Genomic DNA, 19451 nt, shown 5'->3' on the forward strand with positions numbered 1-19451 from the left:
ATATCGAACAAAAGCATTTGCGACCCATTATGGGATATTGATTACATGAAAGAAGTCTATCAAGCATGGGTAATAATGTCTAATCAATGGCCTGGTAATATTGTCAGAAAGAAGGAACACAATAGGTCTAACCCTGTACCCAAGATAAGGGAGGTACAGATCGTGTCTCCTCCTGTACAGGCGGTGCAGGCTGAGCAGGCTGTGATACGCAGCGTGATCCAGGTACAAGCGCCACTGCTAACTATAGAGGAGAAAGTCCTGTATAAACCATTAACCATATCGGACGTATCTGCAATCATAGTCGACGCACCCAGACCCTTGATTAACCCAAAAGGATTCATAAATTGGTATGAAACAATGTTGCTACATGGTAATTTGAATGGCACGGATTTAAGATACATTCTGATCACGTTAATGCCAGATGTTGAAATTGATACTTTGATAAATGCTTGTGAAACTTTGAATGAAAATAATGATGGGCCATGTAGAGGTAATACAATTAATGAACGATTCCCATGGTTTAATAAACAACACAAAGTGACTCACATTGAACAATTAACCAAATTTCTAAACGACCATGCCAGCCAAAACCGTGATATCTCACAAATTCTGAACTGTAAACGTAAGCCTAATGAAACAATGTCTGACTTTGTAATCAGATTCCAAAATACCTGGAGAGAAAAGGCGAATTTGGAATTAGATGACAAACCTAACGCATTCTTTACAAATATGATTCTAGATGGTATTGGAGAAGATGCAAAGAACTTCAAATTATCAACACCAGACATTTTCTCAATGACACCAGCATTGATTGAAAAACGAATAAGGGAATTAGAAGCTTTGGGATTGTTTAATAAGCGACACCAACCACAAGTCTTGGAGCTTGCGCAATACACGGACCTAGAGGGTTGGAATGAATACTAAGCATTATGGGTAATGAAGTCTTACGTGAAGCATGTCGAGTGATAGAGTTATAGGGAAATCATTGAGTTAAGTAATAATAATCCTTGTATTGATTAACATATTGTAAACAAATGATAAAGAGTGAAATGAATAACTATTGTATTTTCAGGACAAGCTAAATAGCTTAGCACGAACAGCAAAAGGTGGTAAGAGACACGAGTGAACTTGTGCTCCACAAAAGCTGCACCAGGGACGACGCTCTGAACCAACACTATTAATAGAACTGCCCTTGCAAACAAGACGCAGCTCGGTGACACAGAGACACAGACACGCAGAGAACACATAGAAGTGTTAGACATGAAAATGTAGTTGTCTCTTATTGTAATTATCATACAATTCTGCATTGACTCAGTAAACGTAACATTTGAATTTACTTAGTGAACAGAGATAAGACCATGCATTGATGACTGTTGATGTTCACACCAGCAAAGAGGAATATGTGACATTTTGATTGATGAATAATCCCGAACGGACAACACAACTCTTGCCAATTCTATCTCCTGACAGAACCAAGAAAATGCAGAGAAACTGAGCGACGGACTAAAAAACGGGGGCGTTGCTGAGGGCCAATCTAACAGAAGTGGGGGCTGAAATGACAGTGAACGATTGACGGATGAGAGAAAGGGGAAACCACAAATAATAATTCTCTGTGTAACTGTAAATGAAAATGTTGTTTTTCTGTTTGGAAGCGGAAACATGATAATGACATGACAGACTACAGACTTTGATAAAGCAATTACACATACGAATATGACAGTACTTCACAATCAACAGTGTTAATCGGCCAACAGCTGAATGCACGAGCATTACACATTAAAGCAACATTTATGATAGAAAACCATTCACACTGACTCAAGAATGTCTCTGATAAATCTACTAAAACCAACGGGTGATTGACTGAGAAATATTTGATTATAAGAGAGGGATAGAACATTTAAATGTTCACAGCAAATTTAAACCTTAATGCAAAATAAGCTTATAGTGTACATAGACCAATGGGGAAGTATTCAAGCCATCAGTAACGATTTTGACCAGAATTTTTAACATACGGGTAGAATAGAACCTACCTACCTCATTAAAAGTATGCTTATGGGAATTGACTCAGATTGCACATTGACAGTAAATAAACTAAGTATTGAAGAACTGATTTGGATATTAAAGGGACGGTTCACGGTTTTTCACAACACACGTCCTAGTTTGAATACCCATGGCATGAACTTCAAATGACAAATCCTTTTGTTTCCTCTAGGAGCATTGATGAAGGACGAGTTAACCATTTTGAGAGAAACTAAATGTCTGTCTACCTGTACTTAACGATTGTGCAATCCCTGTATCTAAAAATGTCTCAGCAGGCAAGTGCAGAACTCACTAGAGGGGGGGGACCACAGGGGGCCCAACCCACTCTCAACTCTGACGATGAGACCCAAGCAAAGGGGAAAACACGTATTATGACAAACGATTACTGATGCCAGGACCATAATGATGACTATCTCTGCTATTAACAATTATTCTTGATGTTGTTGTGAATTAAGATTGAAACTAGGACAAGAGATACCGGACAGACGATGCGTGCCGAGAGTCACCGTGTGATCCTGGCCTCATTGTGGATAAGATGGATGGCCACAATTTTATCGGTTCTGTATACGATCTGGGTGTTAACTAACGAAACAGACTTTACTTTAACTGAAGACTCTGACACTAATCTTGTTCGCATGCGTCGTGACATCCAGGGAGTTAAACCGAATAGCGCACTAGACTCAGTTGCAGGAGTTTGCCAGTTTGTTGACAATTGTTGTACGTATTCACCACAACAGGAGTAAACCTTTAAGATCAGACAATGGGGACATAGAACAATAGGGGAGAGAAAAGTAGGGGGTAAGGATTTAGAGTTTCAATAACACTGTTAAAACATTTGAGCAAGCATCATGATGGTGAATGAAATAATTTCTACTGTGAGTCTCTCAATAACACAGCAACAAGACAAGAGGACACAAGGCGAAAGACAACAATGGTCCATCAGCATCTCAGATAGTGCCTCATTGCGACCGGAAAAGCATGATGGTCCCTCTGTTGAAGATCGACCTAGGATATCGAAGACACCTAAAGAAACTGATTGACGATATCCCTATTTGTTAAAAATGTATAATTATGTAACAAACTATGGAAAAACATGTGATTTGAATTAATGATGGAAATGATACCTACTTCATTTGTAATGAGTAGTTAGACATAGTAATGAGAAACCTATTTGGATATTTTCTCCTTCAAACAACAAAGGTTTTTATCCAAAGAAGGTGATTATTAATCAGAGTAGTTAACCACAAAGTGACCTTTTACTCATGCCAAGTCAATTGTGGAGTGAGATGTTTGTTCACTTTGTCAGGCCACATGACTGAGGAATTGTATTTGTCTATGGGGAAAGTCCTTTGATGACAATTCCGGGGGAGGAATGCAAGATCTCAGCCATGTGGAAAGAAAGAGAAATAATTAAAGTTACTGTCCATTAGAGGAGAAAAAAAAGAGTGAGCTGATATGATGCGTTTTGTGTAGCTATGTGCAAATGCTGGGTGTCTATCGAATATAGCAATACTCATGGTTTGACCTTAAGCATACTTTAAGTGTGTCCACAATACAGGACATAAACTGGCCACTCTTAGTGAACATGATTTGCTGTAACTGGACCTGAGCCAAATATAGAGACCACAGCTAGTGGGGACCAGCATAGAACCTGGGTCAATAGGTCAGTATATTTAGGACCAGCCAGTCAGCTGACCAGGGTCAGGTAGCTGGGTTGTCAGGACAATCAGCCACTTTTGGGAGATGGGGACTTCTCGTCAACAACCCTACCTAGACTCAACGGAGCCCTGTCTTTGGGAATGATTTGCATGACAAACAGCTGGCTGCTTGATCAGCAACTTTTGCCTATATCAAGCCACTGTAAGATGTCATTCGGGGCGGGTCTCTCCTCCTTGCTTGCCGTGTGTTGAGAGGCTGCCCAGCGCTGTGGAATAAACTTCTATCTTAAATTGTCTACTTGAGCAAACCTATTAATTAATTGCATCTCGGCCTGCCGCCCTTCATCTGAACATTCACCCACTATCACAGAGATAGTACGAAGCGGTATTGCCTCGGGGTATCGAGTCGCGTAGTCTATGAGGACTAACACGAACCGATAGCCCTGTGAGCAACGTTCAAATGGCCCGATTATATCCATCCCAATCCGATCGAATGGTGCCTCTACCAGGGGGAGGGGGCACAACGGTGCCCTGGGCACGGCCGGGGGATTGACTAATTGGCACTCGCGGCAGGATGCGCACCACAGATGCACCTCTGCCCGAATCCCCGGCCAATAAAATCGAGCCATTATCCGATTGAGTGTTTTGTCGTATCCTAAGTGGCCTGCCATAGGGTTATAATGCGCCGCCTGAAATATAGCTTTCCGGTGGCTCCTAGGTACCAACAACTGGGTCGTTTCCTCGTCCCTGCGAGTGTCACGACTCACTCTATACAGTCTGTCCCTAATCAATACAAAATACGGGTGGGCGCGCACAGCGTCTGGCCGTACCAGCACACCATCAACACTGATCACCTGCTCATAGGCGGAGCGTAGAGTGGCGTCGCGAGACTGCTCGAGGGGGAAGTCGGCTACTGGAGGGAACGCAGGCGGCGGATCTGCGGGTGCCGGACCCACCGCCTCCTCCGGCTCCTCGGCAGCGTCGGACGCCCTCGCATCAGCGCAGAGCACTGCGCACGCCTCACATTTCCCTGTCGGTCGTGCACGCACCCCCGTGGTTTCCCCTAATACCTGCGGAAACCCAGCCCAATCTAAACCCAAAATTAGGGGGTGCATGAGGCTCGGACTAACCGCCGCCTTGACACTATATTTTTTTCCCCCATAACGAATTTCGATGGGGACCACCGGATACTGGTGACAATCCCCATGTATACACAGTATCCCAACCCGCGATGCCTCTAACAATGCCCCGGGTCGAACCAGGCGCTGGTGGATCATGGTCTGTCCGGCACCAGAATCCAACAGCGCCTGGTGCGTCTCGCGCTGTACCCTTACTGGGATGTAAAACGCCTGTCCTGGACGCGGGGGAGGGGTCGGACTGCCGACGACGCGGATTACCTGACCCACCTCCATCTCGGGGCAGTCCCGGCGGAGGTGGCCCGGCTGTCCGCATCGCCAGCATCCCTCCTCTACCGCTCGTGGGGCCGTCTGTGGGGTGGAGGTTGGCCCCCCGTGTGTGTTCCCCCCCCCGGTGGCCCGCCCCGTCCTCCGGGCAGGCGTTGGTGGCTCCTGCCGCGGCTCCACCCCAGGCCGTACCCCAGGCCGCGCCCCGCCGGCCCGTTGGCGCGGAGCCGGGGTCGGGGTAGGGCGCGGGCCCGGGGCTGGAACCTGCGGTCGGGGCAGGTGGTTGTCGGGGAAGGGGTCGAGAACGGCCTCCGGCTCGTCCCGCACCCCCCTCCCCTGGGCCCGAACCCCGGGTGGCTCGGTGCCCCCCTCCCCTGGGGACCTCCCCCGGGTGGCTCGGTGCGGTCCAGTAGCTCGCGGAGCATGGCCCGCTGCTCCACCTGTCCCCGCACCAACTCCGCCCGCTCCGTCCGCCCGGCTCCCCGCACCTCACCCCCTTTCGGGATCTCGTGCGTCCTCGCCGCGGCTCTCTCTCTCTCTGTCTCGCAGTGTCTCCCCGCGGCAGGTACTTCCTGCCCTACTCATCTCCCGAGGGAACAAACACACACAGGTTAAATAGACCAGTGGGACAACGAGTCTGATCACTGACACCTGTCCGTAATCAGCCCATTATTCCCCTCCAACGGCAGTCTGGCTCCCTCTGCAGGCCAGAACGCGCCATGTTCCCCACAAGTGTATATACACTCACCAAGCACTTTACTTGGAACACTACACTAATACTGGGTAGGACATCCCTTTGTTCTCAAAACAGCTCCAATTCTTCGTGGCATTGATTCCACAAGATGATGGAAACAGATTGAGATTCTGTTCCATGACGACATTATGGCATCACGCAATTCCTGAAAGATTTTTCAGGTGCAGTTTCATGCTGTGAATCTCCCGTTCTACCACATCCCAAAGGTGTTCTATGTGATTCAGACCCGGTGACTGGGAAGGCTTATTCTACCACATCCCAAAGGTGTTCTATGTGATTCAGATCCGGTGACTGGGAAGGCTTATTCTCATGTTCATGAAACCACCTCAACCCTCATAGGATTGGACTGAGCCACAATGACAGTCTATGACGTGAAACAAACTCCTCACGACATTCTAATGAAACCTGACAGAAGTCTCCATCAAAACCTGCATGAAGTCACTTGAGGCAAGTCAACAATGACGTTTGAGAACATCTTTCATCAACAAGGATGCTTGAGAAAACAATCATAATCAGCTCGTCCTGCAGGTCTAAATTTGACATTAGTCATCGAGTACAGGTACTAAGACTGTGTGAGAACACATGCCATCAACAAGGACGTTTGAGACAACAAGGTTTAGATTTAGGTTGGATTAGATTACATTTTTCTCATTGGCAAAGTAAAAGTACTAAGGCAACAAAACATTGTTGGGCATCTAACCAGACAAAGGACATGATCGCACTCATGCGCGGATTAACGCATAGGCTTACCTAGGCCGCAGCCTAGGGCCACCACCACTAGGGGGCCACCAAACATTGGATACAAAAAAAATGTAAAAAATAAATCCTGAGGCCCCCCCCACAGGCTCAGCGAGGCAGTTTTAATTAATTCCTGAGGCAACTTTATGCCCGCGGAATCCAGGTTTTCTATAGTTTGATTCGAGAGAAGAAATCTCGCGCATCTCATCTCTCCAGTTTACGTTACTGAGTCAAGGCTACGCATAGCCTAGGCTTCGTAAGCTGCAAAAATTAAGCGGAGGCGTAGGCTCACGCGCACCTCTCCAAAAATGTAACTACGCGGCAGTGCCTACGCAGACCATAAGCACTGTGATTGGTCAGCTTGGTAGCACATGATTCCGACAGGATTCCCACATGATTCCGACTCTCTCGTAGGCCAAAATGCGGAAGCCATGACAGAAATGTCATTTACTTTTTCTGTAATTACTTAATTATTATTAATAATTATTATGAAGATGATACGATAAAACCATCGTATTATCTTAGTTTAATGTCATTTCAATGCATTATAGACATTTTCTTTACAACAAGCATAACAAAAAAATCGCTACTATGCCGTTATGAGTACACCGACCAACGCGACGCAGACCGACCAACGCAGAACTATAAATTGGGAGAGCCCTTGTGTAGGCTACGGTGTAGCCGCACGTACATTCGACGCAGCTATACATTGGGAGAACCCTTGCGTAGGCTACGGCGTAGCCGCGCGTACATTCGACGCAGAACTATAAATTGGGCTTAAGGATCACTGGACACTTCTTCTCCAGAGTGCGCTTACAGGAAAGGCACAGAATGTTTATGCATCACTTTGTCCAAATACCCAAGATTATGGTGTGGTTAAAGCTGCTATCCAGGGGCGCTTAGGTGGCGTAGCAGGTTAAGCGCCGACCATTTAACCGCAGGGTCAACGGTTCGATTCCGGCCGGGGACATATCCTGCATGTCATCCCTCCTCTCTCTCTCTCACCCATCCTTCCTGTCATAATCTATACTGTATCTGTCAAATAAAATGAAAAATATGAGTGGGACTGCCCCACTCAGAAGAAATAACTTAAAAAAAAAAAAAATATAATATATATATATAATTATAATTGTTGCCGGAGGCATACAGAGGTTCAGCACATTCAGGAAGAACAACTCACAAACGTGGAATTTGCTCGTGAGAAGGAGGTATGTCCCGTTGGTGTGCGTCAGAGAAGATTGGCAGTTTTAAGACTTTTTTCGAGACGCTCTTCAAGATCAAGATACAAGATTGCTTTATTGTCTGTCACAGAGTGACAGAAATTCTCCTTTGACAGGCTTTGTGCAGTTCATGAATACGGTATCCACATTAAAAACACACATAGGTCACATACAGTACATACAATAAAAACAGACAGATAACAGTGTTTATAAAATGTAGTGCCTATTTCAAAAAGTCCAGTCATTTAAAAATAATAGTAAAAAAACAGTATTATGATTTAAAAAGCTAAAATGTTGTGGTTTAAAAGAAAAACAGTGTGCTTCCTATTTTAAAATGTTCAGGGCGGTGGTTGCAGTGGGAATGAATGATTGTTTGTATGTGTTTTTCCGGGCCAGTGGAGTTCTGTAACGGCGGCCTGATGGAAGTGGCTGAAATGATTGGTGGAGGGGGTGAGAGGGGTCCTGTGTGATTTGTGTGGCTTTCCTGATTAGTGACCGGTTGTAGATTTCAGACAGGGGAGTTTGAGGTGAGCCGATGATTTTACTTGCCTGATTGACTATACGGGAGAGTTTGGTTTTGTATTTGACAGTGAGGGAGTTGTACTGTAATGTATATAGTAAGGCTATAACATTGACACAGAGAGCGAAAGCGGTGGCTGTCGTCCAAATTGACATGTCATTCTAGGAAGTCTGCATTCTTCCTCCTGTCCTGCCCGTCATCCCATCTCACCATAGGCTAAACAAATGAGCAAAACGGAGCGTTTGTAGCACTCATAAGACTAGTGCTTCTGTTACTATACCATTTGAATACAGACAAGCTCAGTAGTGTTTGAGAGGACACTAGTATTTGAGAGCCGTCAGAGGTAGGCCTATTTATTTATGGATTATATGTTTTATACAATTGTATACAGTTTGTGGCACTGCCACATGTGCCATAAATATATATAGTGTACTATAATTAATTACCCAGAAAATAACGTATGAAAGGAGTTATTGAAATGCAATGTCCTCAAAGTTATATATGGAATGGGTAAATGAAAAAGAAACATGTCATGTCTGTTGAAATGTCATTTGTTTCTGTCTATGTTCTATACGAATTCCATTGGCAATGTATGAGTTAATCTGGGGAAGACGCACTTTTGGAGGCACCTGTCTGCTATAAGGGAAGGGTCGAGTAGGAAGCAAGAGAGGTTTTTTTTTAGGGAGAATTGAGAGAAATGTTTGGGAGAGAGTCATGTACGAGTCGCGCCAGTTTAAATATTGCAGCGGCTAAGGTTACCACACTGACGGACAAAGGTTTGAGGGATTGACCCGGGGAAATCAAGTTGGTTTATCCACGGAGATCACAGAGACTCTTTTTTATCACCGTTGTCTGTGCAAGGGTCATCGCAAGGGTTGACCAAGCCAATTCTGCTCGACGCTCATCGCTGTTCCACATCTCTCCAAGGAGCGGGTGAGACCGATCTATTTTGTTTTCTTTTGGATTTTTATGCAATTGCATTTTTGGGGGGGTTTAATTAAGACTGATCAGTCTCCTTGCGCCGTACGTTTTTCCGTCCTGCGTTGGACTAGTAAATGACTTTGATTCAGCATGGAACCAAGTGGAACCACCTAATAGGCTAGGGTTGTTGGGACTCATTCTCTCTGATTAAGCTATAGTTCGCATGGCGGACAAACGGGATTGGTTAGGGATTGTTATTTGTGTTATATATATTTTGTTGTGAACCTTCATTTGATTTCGAAATACAGTTTATTGATGATTCAAGCCATTTTTCTCATGTCATGTATAATTTCATTACTTTAGCAGAGGGAAGTTGACATTATTCATAAAAGAATCCGACTTTGCTATAGCACAGATTTGCTCATTACAGGTCTGATTGTTATAAGTTATGCATTGTTTTCACTAATATATAATATCCACATGTTATGAGTCAATTGACGCATTACTAGGCCTATAGGCGTGTCTTAACCAATTTCATGACGACTAATAACGATTCTTAATGACACCATACAATATTAATGTTATATTATTCAACTTTTGCAATTATTATTTATGTATATTATTTATGTTATAACCTTGTTCATCACATTTAAACAAAAATATATTATAACAGTGATTTTGTTATTTCCATGCATCTTTAGAGAGATCTCTATTCTGTATGAATATAATTATGTAATGTGCATTATTATTATTTATTCATCTGTAGGACGTTGCTTGATGCTTGCAGGTGACATCATTGATTGCATCTGTAATCTTACCTAATTCAACACAAAAAGTGTGACTACTTTTGGTGTTAAATTGATGATAGCAAAAAAATAGACCAGTCAGGACTGGACTGTATTTGAATGTCAAATGTAGTATTCCATAAACACCTCTATTATAAAACCAGTCTTTGTTTTTCTTATTTAAATAAATCATGTATCATTCTTTTATTCACAGTTGCTGAAAATCCCCTCAGATGAAAATCCAACCAGTGTCCGGCTACCCTACAGTATAAATATATTTACATAATGGGTTTCTTCAATGAAAGCCAAAGCAGGGTCCTCGTGCTTCTACTTTGCTCAAGCTCTATGACTGTGTTTTGTTTTTTGAATGGTCAGATATCAACCAACCCCTTTTGGGATTTTTATAAATATGCCCACGCCATACTGAACGAGACGTCCTCTGACGTCATTCCTTCTTGTGCCTGTCACACATGTATGACAGAGCCAGAGGATAATGCCTGGTTTGTGCAGCGTTTCAGACAATCTCTTTATCCATTTCTGACAAAAGCAAACATGGATGTCACTGGGAATACCATCAGGTGGTGGAAGGTAAATACTTCCTGTGTTATTGAAGATTAATTACCCACAATTCAACTGTCAACATTTTCACCGCATACCTAACCTTTTTACTTCACTTTAATTGTTTTTGTTGGGTTATCAATACCAGCAGAACTTATATGAGGGGCGGATAGAATTGCAGTAAAAAGTTCTGTTTTAGGGTTTCTGCTCATGTATTGCTTGTCATCATCAGACGATGCAGAAGGATAGAGGAAACTTCACCAAAGCGGTGGAGGACCTGTTTCAAGTCATCCCTGATGAGCTGCTGTACCTGGATGCAGGACCTGACCGCTGTAGGACCTGTGCTGTGGTGGGGAACTCTGGGAATCTCATGCGGTCCCACTACGGAGCCCACATTGACCTCAATGACGTCATCATAAGGTACTGATAGGTGTGCTGCATCAGTCTGTTTGCCAGGGAGATGAATTGAGTGACATCTTTGACTGAAACTTCGACAAGCATTTGCTTTTACAAGAGTAATGTTACAACATGTTTTACAAGAGTAATGTTACAACATGTTTTAAAAGCATCTAACATTGATGCTTTATATTGAAACAGAAAAGTAACTCAGAGTTTTTAATGACAACTTTTAAAAACGGGTAATAATGCTGAAAGACAAATCAGAAAATTATTTAAACTATTATTTAATTATTAATCGTTTAACATAGTGAAACATAAGACATTTGTTTATTGAAACATATGCTCTTACTAGAGTAATTGCTTATTAATTATTATTATTGTTGTTGTTATTATTATTATTATTATTATTATTATTATTATTATTATTATTATTATTATTATTATGGAGGCAAGGAAATATCCGACAATCATATACTTTTTAACATAGTGATGCATAAGACATTTGCTTATTGACTCCAGAAATAAGCATATGCTGTTAGAGTAATTGCAATGTACAGTAACATGATGTTTAGATGGGATAGGGTTTGATGACAACTGGTTTTAAGAACCTGTAATAATGCTGAAAGACCAAAAAACCTTGTGGCAAGTTTACAACTACAATCTTTTGACTTAATGTTTTGACCTCCAGTCACAATATTCGCACACAATTTGCCCTATTCAATGTGTTACACAGAATTAACAATGGATCTACCAAAGGCTATGAAGAGGATGTGGGGACCAGAACCACTCACCACATCATGTACCCAGTGAGTGCTGTGGACCTGGACAACACCACTCATCTGGTTTTGTTCCCTTTCAAGACTCGGGATCTCCAGTGGCTCCGTAGTATCTTCACCCCGTGAGTGACGTCTTGTAACGTAGGCTTTCTTTGGCTAGTTTGGAAGTTCATATTTTGATAGTTTACAGTAAACAACATGTTTTATTCATATTTTAGAACTTTATCCCAGGTATTCTGACACTAAAATACAATGTACACATCTCGAAATACAATACGGCTGTGTTTCATTTCGGCACAAATATTCTGTATATTTGCATTGTATTTATTGCTACATATGTATTGCATTTCGATGTGTGTATTGTATTTCATTCTGGTACGCTTCACCCTCCATAGACAACTAAGCTACGGCCGTTTTTGTTGTATTCAACAGTTCAGATGTACAAAGCAAATCAAGGATCAAAGCCAACAAGGACCTGGTGAGTCAATAAGAAACATAAGCATGGAATTTATGTCAAACAAATGATGGTTTATACAGTATTTCTCCTCTTAATTTATGGAGGTGGTAAATGCCCAAGATGGTTTATAGGTTGAGGTTGAAAGTTTATTTTGCAAATAGATATGATTGACAATACTTTAACCCAGGAGTGGGAACAGTTCTACACTACCTTCTCCCTGACAGAATACCTTCTGGACTAAATCCAGTGCCCTGCGAAAGTAATGGGATGGGGAAACCAATATGTAAATTAGGGCTGCCACAAACGATTATTTTCATAGTCGACTAGTCACCGATTATTTTAACGATTAGTCGACTAATCGGATCATAAATTACAGCTTATCGCACAATTACTCAATCGCTCTTATTTAGCTATCATCTAAATCAGCTTCTAAATTTAGCTTGAAGTTGTTAGTTGTTGTTGTAGGCATGTGCTAACTAAAAATAAAGACAATTAAAATGATTGTTCACTCAAAAATAGATATTTTAATGAACTTTGCAGATTTATTTCTTTATTTCATCACTTGCATGTAATGTAATGTAAAGAGTAGTAGAGGGTGCAAACTGCTGAGTAAAATGAGGTAGGCTAGGCACTAGGCAACCAAAAGAATAAAAAAAACAAAAATAAATACTTGTACAGAGTACAAAAGTTTTGCTTTGCTTCACTCATCTCATAGTAGAACGCGCCTTCTTAGCACTGTAACGTTAAGACAACATTTTTAGCTATTTGATAAGTATCGCTTTGATGACAACGTAAAATAATGTAAGAAGGCTTTTAACGTAACGATATCGTTAGCCAATAACAAGCTAACTAGCTTACCGAGACGAGCCATCGTCTTCCTCGTCATCTGCCACAACGTGCTTCCTTTTTAGATGCTCGCACGATCATAGACGTGCTGCCATGATAAGCGAGTTCAGCTTTGCAAATTTTACATTTTACATTCTTTTTTTCAACGTTGTGGTTGAAATGCTCCCACACTTTAGAGGTACGAGGACAGGAAGACATTTCTCTGTTTGTTTTTCCGGGGAAGTCACGTGTGCCCCGGATGACCGACACTGCGCATGTACATCAAAGACACTGGGAGACGCTAGCCAGTGGCAGCTTCAGGGAAGAAAAACGAATGCTTATCGAATGAAATGAATGGTCTTTATTGTCATTGATATAGTACAGGAACCAAACAACGAAATTTGGGAGGGGGGGCTCCCCTGGTGCTAGGCAAAAAAAAAAAAAAAAAAAAAAAAAAAACGCTTATTTCAGCTCCAAAAAAACATGCGACTACGGCGATTACCAATGTTGGCGACGATTTTGGTAGTCGACGTCGTCGTGACTAGTCGACTAATCGTGGCAGCCTTACATTAAATAAAAGCTGAGAATTTTTCTACTTTTCTACTTTAACCTAATAGTAACTGTCCAGACTTTTGGAGTGTAGAGCAAAAAGAAGAAAACATTTTTCACTGTCCCATAACTTATGCAGGGCACTGAATGTTCTCTATGTTTATGCAACATGTATGTCCATGATTCTCATGTTGTGCACATAACCACAGCCATTTTAGGGTGTATATATTGTCTGTGACATAACTACACTGATTAAGATAACAATGTCATTCATAATTCATGCAGGCACTCGTCCTGAATCCTGCTTTTATGAGATATGTTCAAGAGGTTTGGCTTCAAACACAAAAACGTCGCCTATATCCATCCACTGGAATCATGGCTATAATACTTGCCATACACATATGTGATCAGGTAAGCCTTCCTTTCTATAACAGTAACAATGTTCTGCCAGTAATATGTATGTATATGTACAGCTCAGCTCACTAAGGTAACTTGTATACAACCTGCACTGGGAATAGAACAATGACTAATTGTGACTATCTAATGATGAGCATCATCCATAGAGATATATGACTAGAGAAGGCACCGGCCATCTTTCATATGTATTACATTTGTGACATCATGAAGGGTGCCATGTGGTCAACTAGGGTGGGACTTCCTATGAGCTGGGAAGGCATCAGCCAATTGGATCAACACATGGTCTTCTTTATAGGTTTATTCATAGATTATAAATGGCTGACCTGAGACACTGGAGATGAGTTGAATGAACCCTCCAGTATAGCAGGTGACAGTTAATCAGCAACATTTGATATATACGGCCACTCAAATCACAGAAGATTAATAAAGTTGACTACATGGTGCTCCCCATATAGAATGAATGAATGAATGAATGAATGAATGAATGAATGAATGAATGAATGAATGGTCTTTATTGTCATTGATATAGTACAGGTACCAAACAATGAAATTTGGGAGGGGGGGCTCCCCTGGTGCTAGGGAAAAAAAACTAAAAACAAGAAGGGAAAAGAGCTGGTTTACATAAATAAAGGCTATGTACACTATCCACTATACTATACTATACAAATAAAACACTGTGCTGTACTCTATGCTATGCTATACCTATTCTAACATTTCCTATCTCTGAACCTTATGTACCCGAGGGTTGTCATATTGCACATAGTGTTATTGCACATTCATTTAAAGTGTCGCAGTTTGCAGGTTTGAAATGTTCACAGTTGTGTTTCAGTATTGCACTTGATTTCAATCTAGTAGCTGCCATCAAATTGTCTAGATTGTCCAGGGCCTAGAACCTAGGTCTTTGCTGTGTTCAGGGCCTTAATGGCCCTGGGGTAGAAGCTGAGCTTCAGTCTGTTTGTCCTTGCGAACATGGTCCTGAACCGCCTGTCCGAGGGCAGCCGAGCAAAGTGTTCGTACCCAGGGTGGGATGGGTCTCTGGAGATCTTGGAGGCCTTCCTGAGGCAGCGTGTGTTGTACAGCTCTTCCAGAGAGGGGAGTGGGGCGCCGGTGATCTTCTGGGCCGATCTCACGATTCTCTGTAGCACATTCCTCTCTGCGGCTGTGCAGCTAGAGAACCACACGCAGATGCAGTAGGTGAGGATGCTCTCCACTGCGCAGCGGTAGAAGGTCACAAGCATCTCCTGTCCGATGTGGTCTTTCCTGAGGACTCTCAGGAAGTAGAGCCCCTGTTGTGCCTTCTTGATGATGGCTGCTGTGTTGATCTTCCAGGACAGGTCATCCTGTATGTGCACCCCCAGGAATCGGAGTACGGAGTATAGTCACAGTAGGGGAGTGCGCCATCTAGTGTTTTTATCTCTATGGCATCATCATGCAGTACTAGCATGTTGGTGTTGCCCCTGTGTATGGATAATATAGATCAAAATTCTCTCCTTTTATATTTTCAGGTGAATGTTTATGGATTTGGGGCAGACAGATATGGAAACTGGAACCACTACTGGGATCCAGCGCCAACGCGTCTTAGAATTATGAATTCAAACCATGGGAGAGGTGATGAAAGTAAAGTCATTACGGAGCTCTCTAAAAGACAAAAGATCCAGATGTTTAGAGGATGGTGACTAATCTGCTTTGCATAAATGCATTTGACTTGTTGCCCATCTTGATATGTCAAAAAAACATATGAATTCATGTATAAAATGTATGTACACATATTTCTTTTTTGCCATGCATGAATTTATCCAATGATTTTGAATAAATAAATTGTTCAGTCTTAAAAAGATGGGTCCTGTTGTTGCTACTGATTATGCACTGAACACAAATATAATGTTCAACAATTTTTCATGAGTTGAAATCAAATACCTATGACTTTTTCTATGTACACAAAAGGCCTATTTCTCTCAAATTGTGTTTTATGGATTTAGGGCAGACAGACTTTATTGCACATAGTAACTTTATTTACAAATGGACTTTAATGTTTTTTGTCTGGATTGTTTGAGCTAATACCAAAGTCTGGTGCAAATTTCACTTGAATAGGCACATTTACTGGACAAAATGTTGATGTGTTCAATACTTATTTCCCCCACTGTATCTAGGTATCTGGCTCGACAGTTCACTCTCCTTTCAAACGCACATCGTTTGTTTGTGTGATCCTGTTGAAAAATCACCATGGATGTCTGTATATTGAATCGCCGACCTCAGGCGTTGTCTGAACCTAAAATGAGGTTTTAAAGAAGAGGAAGAGGCAAGAAACGAAATTTCATATGTTTAAGACTGTCTCTCGCTCCATGATTTAAACTGGTTTGGCTACACTGAGTAAATAGGCGGATGATCAAATAGCATAGGTCAGTCTATTACTGTAGGCCCTAGTGTAATTTCCCATCTGCGCAATCTTCCAAATTCGGTCAAACGTTTTTCATTGCAGGTGAGAGGTGACTACAGGTAAATACGCGCTTTAGTTAAATTAAGATCTTTATGATGGTTAATTTATATGTGTTTGTTTCAGGATATTGATTTTTGAAATGTCACCATAACTCTGTCCTATCCGACATGTAGAATAGTTTGGGGACTTTAAGGATTATGTAAACACACTCATATTGACATGATCCCTTAAGGATTATGTAAACACACTCATATGCTGTCTATATGCTTATTGTAATACAACACCACACTCATATCAGTCTAGCCCAGACACTGGGACAATGTCACCAAAGCTGAGCAGAGTAGAGTACGGAAATGAAATCATAATATAACATACCCTTCGTTGTGGAAGAATCATGTACCGGTATACTATCACAGGCTTGGAATTGAGATATAGCACGGCATAATCATAGGAAAATTAATATATGTTAGCATTATAGTTAGTTTCCGGAGAAATGTCAATGACTCTATCATATTTCCCCCCCCCACACACCATAGGATGATACAATGTATGATTGGGTACAGGAGTTCAAATAGAAGACATAGAGGAATGCAACATATCATGTAGCCTGTTTGTATAGAGCCCCATTGATTAGTTTTATGGTTTTCCATTGTCGATCCATCTGTCAGGAACGAAAGCAATGCAACAGGTTTCAGCTAACTTCTTAAATTATTACTGTTATGCTGTAGACTTTAGTCTGATACGGACTCAGTTTTTTTGTTCAACCCTTCATGTGTTTAGCATTCTTCATTCATTCCTCATTAACCAGGCCTCCCTATCTCAATGACAGTCTGATACAAAAAACGTAAGAAATGTTATGTAAGAGTTACGTGAATTACGACTTGCAGGGTAGTTAGACATTAACTTCAACTGGTTACGTTTTAGCAAATATTAGAATAAGCAACAACAATTAGCAATAATTGGCACCAAAAAAAACTGTGACCCCAGCGTGATTCGAACCCGCAAATTCGGGGGTTAAAACTCGGGTGGTTACCCCCAAACATAATCATTGGAGACTGAGTTGTATAAGATGTCTGTGGTGGGTCTCATCCAGGGAATATAAGATGTCTATGGTGGGTCTCATCCAGGAAGTATAAGATGTCTATGGTGGGTCTCATCCAGGGAATATAAGATGTCTATGGTGGGTCTCATCCAGGGAATATAAGGTGTCTATGGTGGGTCTCATCCAGGGAATATAAGATGTCTATGGTGGGTCTCATCCAGGGAATATAAGATGTCTGTGGTGGGTCTCATCCAGGGAATATAAGGTGTCTATGGTCGGTCTCATCCAGGGAATATACAGTGCCCTCCACAATTATTGGCACCCCAGGTAAAGATGAGTAAAAAGCGTTATAAAATGTCACCTTTTGGTGAATTAGCTTAATGTCACACTGATTATTCGCCCCTGCATTTAATACTTTGTACAACCTTCCTTTGTCAATAAAACAGCACTGAGTCCTAGGTCCCCTCTTTTGACTCACCTTGAATGTTTATTGCCAAATAGCTAATTTTTTGTTTCATCTAACCATAGAACACGCTTCCAGTCTACATTCCAATAGCATTTAACATACTCCATACTGAAATTACAGGAAAGGCTTTTTTCTGGCATGGCTTCCAAATTATTTATTGGCATGGAGGTGGCGTCTAATGGTAGTTTTGGAGACTTGGTGACCCCGCGATGCTACTCTCTTCTGTAATTCTCCAACAGTGATCCTTGGGGATCTTTTTGCCTTTCTTACCATCCACCTCACTGTGCATAGGGGCAAACAAATATAAACTTGAGTCCTCTTCCAGGCAAGTTTGTAACAGTTCCGGTTGCTTTGAACTTTTTATGTATTGCCCTCACGGTAGTTATGGGCTTTTTAAAAATAGCCATTCCCTGACTTGCATGAAGCTCAACACACTTTTCCCTAATTTGATTTGTGTGTTCTCTTATCTTTCCCATGTTGATGTTTGAATAAGGGAATATGGCCTCTGTCACCGCATATTTATACCCCAGTGAAGCAGGAAGCCATGGATTACTGCTTAAACGTTCCTAAACACTCGATCAAATTAAAAAAGTAAAATAGAAATAGAAAAAATGTAATGTTGGAAATGTTGTGCTGTGTGACATTAAGCTACATAAGGGATTTTTTAATAACAGTTTTTACTCATCTTTAGCAGGGGTGCCAATAATTGTGGAAAGCCGTATGTAAGCGGTCTATGGTGTGAGCCCTGTTCTGTACCTGCAGGTGAGTGTTCGTGTGTCCAGCGGTGTCCTGGCCGTAGAGGCCCCTGACCCAGGCCAGGTGGAGGGTTAGGGTCAGGGTCAGGGTCGGATCACTCTCCAGTCCCCCAGCCTCGCTGACCTCAACAACCTCCTGGAAACGACTCACCTACACCAGCACTGTGTACCGGTATGCCCGGTATGTGAGCACCAGGGGCTTGAATCTGACGGCGGTTGATATACTGTATAGTAAACACAATACATCATCTCTGACATTTGTATCACCTGAAAAACATTTTAATTACAGCTGGTACATTTCTGTGGCTATTACATGATGAAACAAACCACTTCCGTGGCATTCTATTAAAGCAGTGTCCTCATTGTTAGAATGCCGTTGGAGTTGTGGTGAAACCATCCTCAATCAGACCAGTTTTTTATGACGCATGTAATAAATTATATGGTACCTTTACCTGTGTAACAGGAGGGTGCGGTTGGGGGACCAACCTAAGCAAGTCAATGCCACCGTGGGAATTGCACCCATGAAAATATACAGGGGGAATAATTAAAACACCTTGAGTTACAATATACTATATACTATACTAGTATTCCCTATAGGTTCTTTATGTAAGGAAGACAGAGATGTGATTCAAAATCAAACGTTTTTTTTGATAGAATGCCATTGGAGTTTGATAGAATGTCATTGGAGTTTGATAGAATGCCTTTGGAGTTTGATAGAATGCCTTTTAGAG

General features: G+C 41.9%; 1 protein-coding gene across 1 annotated transcript; it reads left to right on the forward strand.

Annotated features, from left to right (window-relative positions):
• Positions 1-10832: 10832 nt before the first annotated feature.
• On the forward strand, positions 10833-18796 carry LOC308154264 (CMP-N-acetylneuraminate-beta-galactosamide-alpha-2,3-sialyltransferase 2-like; the record flags this gene model as incomplete). The annotated part of the gene is made up of 5 exons (XM_080527431.1): positions 10833-11017; positions 11730-11894; positions 13918-14014; positions 15526-15585; positions 18728-18796. 5 exons carry the CDS (start codon positions 10833-10835, stop codon positions 18794-18796), a joined length of 576 nt encoding a protein of 191 aa, XP_080383557.1.
• Positions 18797-19451: the final 655 nt, after the last annotated feature.

The sequence above is a fragment of the Nansenia antarctica genome (assembly GCF_963989245.1).
Source record: "Nansenia antarctica genome assembly, chromosome: 3".
NCBI classification, from domain to species: Eukaryota; Metazoa; Chordata; class Actinopteri; order Argentiniformes; family Microstomatidae; genus Nansenia; species Nansenia antarctica.